We start from the raw sequence: 7,031 nt of genomic DNA, 5'->3' as shown, positions 1-7,031 counted from the left end.
ACAGTAGAGATATAAAATACTTCTAGCTTCTGGGGAAAACTATTGATTTTGGGATAGTTTTCTCCTCTTTGGACTTCTCCATATTCATCCATCGGAAGAATTTGTTGATTTCAGAGAAAAAACTATAAACCTGCTTCCACAGAAAAATTGTCAGTTTTAAAAAAAAATTGATCTTTGTTGATTTCTTCAGTTGTCTGCTCCTTGTCCTGCTATCTTCGGCTGATTTCCCGATCTCTCGACTCTTGATAGATGAGACAAAATATTTTTGCCAAAACAAATGAAACATAAAAGGGAAAATTTAAGAAAAATAAATTTTTAAGAAATACTATCTGAAAAAGGTTACTACCAAATCATGTCATATCAGGCTTAACAAACTTCTTCGAGTATGATGCTTAGAGGTTTATCTGCTGTTTATTCGTTGGAAAGTTTTCAGAGTCATTCTAGACTTGTAGATGATCCATGCTTAAATTTTGAGGCCATCCTCGAAATTTCTGTCCCAGTTGCAAATCTCAGAACATCTTCAGTCTTGACTTGCTGAGGAAGAATCTTCTTCTCGAGAATTTTTGAGTCCCTCTCAAAAATTCTGTGCCAGTTTCTATTGTAAAGAGGGATAGAAATCCTACGGGAGATATGATCGAACCCTTGTGGCGCCTACATATACCGTTGAGGTAGGAATCAGGTCAAACGTAATTCCCCCTCTAAGGTTGGCAAAATAAGAAATTTACAAAGAAACCGACCGAGGCCAAGACATATCTCAATCTTGAGAATTCAGGTCGAACGTAGTTCAAATATAAAGAAATATTAAAAGGGATAAATTGGTTGACCGAGGCCGACATAGGCCGCCTACGTATCTCATTCTTGAGAATTCAGGTCAGACGTAGTTCATCACAGGAGGTAAAAGAATTTAAGCAAAACGAATGCAAGCAAATAGAATGATTACAAGTAAATAACAGAAATGCAAACTGCACTTCACACGTAGTATCTCTTGACAACGTCTGAGTTGACAGGTTTAGTCCATACGGTGCCATCCATCTCCGACAGGACCAAAGCACCTCCAGATAATACTTTGTGAACCATGTAAGGTCCTTGCCAGTTCGGTGCGAAATTTTCTTTTGTACTCGTACTGATGAGTAAAAATACACTTAAAAATAAACTGACCAACTTTAAAATTTCTGGCTCTTACTCTCTTGTGAATGGCACGAATCATTATCTGTCTATACAATTGACCATGATAGACGACAACCATTCTCTTCTCATCAAACAAAGTTAGTTGATCGATCCGCTTGCTCACCCATTCAGCATTACTCAACTCAGCTTCTTGGATGATTCTCAATGACGGTATCTCAACTTCAACAGGTATGACTGCCTCTGTTCCATATACTAGTAAGTATGGAGTAGCACCAGTCGATGTTTTGACAGTCGTTCGATAACCCAGTAAAGCATATGGTAACATCTCATGCCAACCTCGATGCTTGTCAATCATTTTCCTCAAAATCTTTTTGATATTCTTATTGGTGGCCTCTATAGCTCTGTTCATTTGGGGACGATAAGCAGTTGAATTTTGATGAGTGACCTTAAACTTTTCACAAATATCTCTCATCAGGTGACTGTTGATATTTGCACCATTATCAGTAATGATGGATTTTGGCACTCTAAATCTTTATATCAAATTGTTGCGAACAAAATCAGCCACAACTTTCTTGGTTACTGACTTGTAAGAAGCTTCTTCCACCCATTTGGTGAAATAATCATTAGCAACCAAAATGAATTTGTGTCCATTTGAGGTGGTTGTCTCTATCGGACCAATGAAATCCATTCCCCAAGCTACAAATGGCCAAGGTGAACTGCTAACATTAAGTTCGTGAGGTGGCACTCTGATCAAATCACCGTGCACTTGACATCTGTGGCATTTTTGCACGAACTTGCAACAATCATTCTCCATAGTCATCCAGATTTACCCGGCACGTAGGATCTTCCTTGCCAAAGTGAGCCTATTCATATGCGTGTCACAAACTCCAGCATGTATCTGTTTAATCAGTTACACAGCTTCAACGACATCGACACATTTGAGAAGACTTAAGTCTGGAGTCCTCCTATACAATTTTTCTCCACTTACAAAGAAATTGAGAGCCATACGGCGTATCGACTTCTTCTGATTAGACGTAGCATCTTTGGGATAAGTTACAGACTTCAAATACTTATTTATATCAAAATACTAAGGCAAACCGTTTGGTTCTGCTTCAACATGGGAACAATGGACTGGATGTTCTTTCAACTCTATATCTAGAGGATTAGTATAATTTGTATCCTAATGTTTAATCATCGAAGCGATGGTGGCAAGAGCATTGCCAATTCATTTTGTATTCTGGGAGTATGTTTGAATTTGAGCTTAAGAAATCTTTTGCACAACTTCTGCACACACTGTACGTAAGGTATAATCTTCGGGGTTTTCACATACCATTCTCCTTGAAATTGATGAATCAAAATATCTGAGTCTCCAATAACCAACAACTATTAAACATTCATGTCGATGGCCATTTTCAAACCAAGAATACAAGCTTAGTATTCAACCATGTTTTTTGTGCAATTAAATTGGAGCTTAGCTGCATAGGGTAGTGTTTACAAGATTTTGACACTAAGACTGCCCCGATACCTTAACCTTGACGATTTGTCGCTCCATCAAAGATTGATATCCAACCTGGATATGCTTCAGAAATATCGTCACCCACAAACGACACTTCTTCATCGTGAAAATAAGTCTTAAGTGGTTTATACTCTTCATCAATGGGATTTTCTGCAAGATGATCAGCCAAAGCTTGTGCCTTTATCGCTTTCTGAGTCATATATACAATGTCAAATTCACTCAACAACATTTGACACTTATCTAACTTTCCGGTCGCCATCGCCTTCTGGGAGATATACTTCAGTGGATCCATTATGGAAATGAGTTATGTAGTATAAGAGGACAAATAATGTCTCAGCATCTGGGCTAGTCACGTCAATGCACAACACGTTCTCTCTAACAAAGTGTAACGAGACTCGTATGGATTAAACTTCTTGCTTAGGTAATAAATAGACCTTTTCTTCTTTCCTGTTTTGTCGTGTTGACCAAGTATGCATCCGAATGCACTATCTGAGATAGATAAGTACATCTACAAAAGAATCCATCTCACGGAGGAACCAATACCGGTGGATTGGACAAATAGTTCTTGATAGCATCAAAAACAATCTGGCATTCTTCAGTCCACTTTGTCGGGGAGTCTTTCTTCAAAAACTTGAAAATAGGCTCACACACCTCCATTGATTAAGCTATGGATCAACTTATGTAGTTTAACTCCCTAAGAAACTCATCATCTCTTTTCTCGTCTTCGGCTGAGGTAACTCTTGAATTGCTTTAATCTTAGAAGGGTCGAGCTCAATACCCCTCCTGCTGACTATAAATCCCAACAACTTTCCGGCTAGAACTCCAAAAGCGCATTTAGCGGGATTTAACTTCTAGTTGTAACGCTGCAAACGCTCAAAGAATTTTCTTAGATGTGTCAAGTGGTCTGAACTCTCGCGGGACTTGATTATGACATCATCCATATACACTTCAATCTCCTTATGAATCATGTCGTGAAAAATGGTCGTCATAGCTCTTATGTTGGTGGCACCCGCATTCTTGAGGCCAAATGACATCACTCTGTAATGATATACACCCGAAGGTGTAACGAAAGCTATTTTTTTGTCTTCCTCATCCATAAGAATTTTGTGATAGCCTGCATAACAGTCCGCAAATGACTGCATCTCATGCTTGGCACAGTTGTCAATCAAAATATGAATATTTGGCAATGGAAAATTATCCTTTGGGCTAGCTTTATTAAGATCTCTATAGTCAACACAAATCCTAATTTTCCCGTCTTTCTTGGCGACCAGAACAACATTTGCCAGCCAAGTTGGATATTGTGTTACTTCCACCAAATGGGAATCTATCTGCTTGGTGATCTCTTCCTTAATCTTTAAAATCAGTTCAGGCTTGAATTTTTGAGTTTTTTACTTCACCGGATCGAACCCCGGGTTAATCGGGAGCTTATGAGATATGACATCAGTACTCAACCCTTGCATTTCACCGACTTCCCAAACGAACACATCAATATATTCAGCAAGCAAATGAACTAGGACCTCTTTCTGAGCTTCATTTAGGTTGGTGCTAATCTTAACCTCTTTTACACATTTTGGATCCCCCAAATTCACAGTTTCCATTTCCTCTAAATTTGGTTTATGTTGATTCTCAAAATGCCAAAATTCCTTGGAGATATAATCTGGTTCCTCACTTTCTTCTTCGTAATCGTCAACCTCGTCATTACCAATCCCATTTTGTTCATTTAGCTCGTGAAATGACATGACATTGGCAGGTGTAAAAATTATGTTATTTAAATCACAAATAGACAAAGTTAGGAAAGGAAAGTATGACAAACGACTAAATAAATAAAGTTAAAAAAACAACAACAAAGAGGATTTCATTCAAAATTAAAAACAATGAAAATTTTGGCAATGGCATAGGGCCATGTTGCCCTTTTCGAACATCACAATGAAAATTCAAAAATTCGAATAGTTAAGAAAATGCAAAATGGTGGGTCTCGCGCCTCTTCCGGACTACCACCATTTTAATGTGCATGAAATGACGACTTTCTAACGAAGAATTCGGGGGATTAGGATAGGCGTGGAGGTCCAGTTTCGAAGCACCTCCCCTGGCTCAACATCACGGAAAACGGCTAGCTCGACCTCTTCCTCAACAACAACATCGATCTTCCTCGAAGAGGTCATCGATTCCTTCCCTAAGGTCTTCAAGCTCGGCATACTCCCGGATTGGAAAGGATTGATACAGACATGGGATCAGCTTAACCAATGCTTGATCATTTTTTTATTTACCTTTATGTCATCATCTGTGGGGATGTACCCCAAACCATACCTTGATCCCTTAACGAGGACCGAAACAGGCTCAATAATTCCTTGGAAATCTCTTCCCAATTCGAACCCTGGCTCAAAAACATTCTGCAGCATCACAGTGGCTATCATCTTGTACACGACAGACATTGGAGTCTGTGGGCCAAAGTATTCACCGGTTGCTTTCACCAGCTTCACCGTGTAAAAGTCTGTACCTCGCGGTATCTCATCGATTATCAGCACCTGTCTGCCAAGGTAACTCCCCTCGCCATGAATAGCCAACTTTTCGTTCTTCCACAGGAGCTTCATCATCTAAGGGAGAGTAGAGGGGACGGCTCCAGCCATATGGATGAACGACCTTCCCAAAAGAAGGTTGTAACTAGTATCTATGTCCAATACTTGAAATTACGGCTGAATTTTGCGGGTCCCATTTGAATGGTCAAATTCACTGCTTCCAACGTGTCTCTCTGTACCCCATTAAAGGCTCTCACATTGACCTGGTTTTGCTCGAGTTTCCCAAGGTAAAACCTTTGCTGCCTCAACGTCGACAATGGACAGATATTCAGACCAGATCCATCATCTACTAAGACGTGGTTGACAAACTTTTCATGCCATATCACAGTGATGTGCATCTCCTTGTTATGTGACCTCCCTTCAACAAGTAACTCATCGTCACAAAAGCTGATTCGGTTCCCTCAAATAACCTGGTGAATCATGGTGGACATGTTATCGCTGCTTGTGCCTGCGGGCACATACGTATCATCGAGATCTTTCATTAAGACTTGCCTGTGGGATGCCCATATAGAGATCTGAGCTGGAGTCTTCTCCAAATGATTGACGATGGAATAATCTTTTGGTTGCATTATCCTCTAGAATTCCTCCGCTTCTCCTTTGCTAATCGGCCGCTTAGCCTGACCCTTCTTCTGTCCTCCGAGAGCAAGCTCATCAAGAGTGTAACACCTTCCAGACTTGGTCATGCCTTGACCAGCAGCAGTTTCAATAAAAAACTTAGGCTTGACGAGAGTTTCTGACGGCACCAAGGTAACAACCTTTGCAGGTGTCAAAATAACAAACTCTCTGTTCTCTTTGACGCTTAAAGAAGCGACAACCCTTTCCAAATCATTGTGAATGATGGGAGTAATCATCTTCGTTCTGCACCAGTCTTCATCTGTCTTGATCATATTGACACTACTTCCTCAATGATTTGGCAACGGGTTTGTGTTGACATTTGGTGCCGCCGGTTGGAGAGAGACTACCTCTTGATCAATCAGATCCTGAATTTTGTGCTTGGGGTTGATACAATCTTCAGTATCGTGCCCAACACTGTTGGAATGATAAGCACATCTCTTATCGGGTTTGTAGAATTTTGAATTGGCATCCACGGGTTTGGGACCCATAGGGTGGATGTATCCAACCGTAGCCAGTCGGTCGTACAGTTTTGCTCAGCTTTTAGCGAGCGCAGTAAAGTTCCTTGAAGGCATCTTCTCAAATCTGGGTAGGGGAGGGTCATAACTGCCTTGTTGAGGAGGAGGCACCTGATGATAATTTATGGTATTTGGATGGGGAGATGAGCTTATGGGATATGGATTTGTTTGGTAATTTGGCAATGGATCTTGGTAATTTGGAGTGGAATTTTGGTATAATGGAGCTTGGACTTGATAAAAAGGAGGGGGTGCTCGGTAACTTGACTGCACGTTAGCATAGTTGGGAGCAACACCCTGGTAAAGAGATGAAATTTGGTAAGGTGGGGTAGGGGGTGATTTGGGTAAATGGGAGATGGATTTTGATAGTTCGGGGGTGGACTTTGGTATAGTAGAGCTTGGACGTTTGGATAAATGAGGGTAGCATTCTAATTATTGACATGACTAGATTGCGTGTACAAGATTGGTAGGAGTTTGGGGAAGGCCAGGAACAACCTTGGGAATATGATGAGCTTCTGGAGGTTTTCCTTCCCCCATATGAAATAGCAGCAACTTCTTCTCTTTTCTTTCTCAATAACCCTGAAGATCCAGGTGATGCAGCTACATGGGCTATCTTTCCTGATTTTAAACCGTCTATGATAGTCTAACCAATCTTGACTATCTCGGCAAACTTTGCTCCAACGA

The 7,031-nt window shown here is 40.5% G+C and overlaps 1 protein-coding gene across 1 annotated transcript; it reads right to left on the bottom strand.

Annotated features, from left to right (window-relative positions):
- Positions 1 to 435: 435 nt before the first annotated feature.
- On the bottom strand, positions 436 to 2,936 carry LOC138337399 (uncharacterized). The gene is made up of 6 exons (XM_069287308.1): positions 2,660 to 2,936; positions 2,117 to 2,169; positions 1,959 to 2,026; positions 1,713 to 1,901; positions 1,184 to 1,658; positions 436 to 651 (listed from the first exon to the last, which is right to left on the bottom strand). Exons 1-6 carry the CDS (start codon positions 2,934 to 2,936, stop codon positions 436 to 438), a joined length of 1,278 nt encoding a protein of 425 aa, XP_069143409.1.
- Between the last annotated feature and the right edge of the window lie 4,095 nt (positions 2,937 to 7,031).

The sequence above is a fragment of the Solanum lycopersicum genome, chromosome 7, assembly GCF_036512215.1.
Source record: "Solanum lycopersicum chromosome 7, SLM_r2.1".
NCBI lineage: Eukaryota > Viridiplantae > Streptophyta > Magnoliopsida > Solanales > Solanaceae > Solanum > Solanum lycopersicum.
This window is presented reverse-complemented; position numbering and strand designations above follow the sequence as displayed.

Coding starts and splice junctions, on each gene's coding strand:
- LOC138337399 (XM_069287308.1), bottom strand. CDS start 2,936: ATGGATCCACTGAAGTATATCTCCCAGAAGGCGATGGCGACCGGAAAG. Junction 2,027..2,116: donor GTATGGCTCTCAATTTCTTT/GTAAGTGGAGAA, acceptor CTGATTAAACAG/ATACATGCTGGAGTTTGTGA. Junction 1,902..1,958: donor AGGAAGATCCTACGTGCCGG/GTAAATCTGGAT, acceptor AAAATGCCACAG/ATGTCAAGTGCACGGTGATT.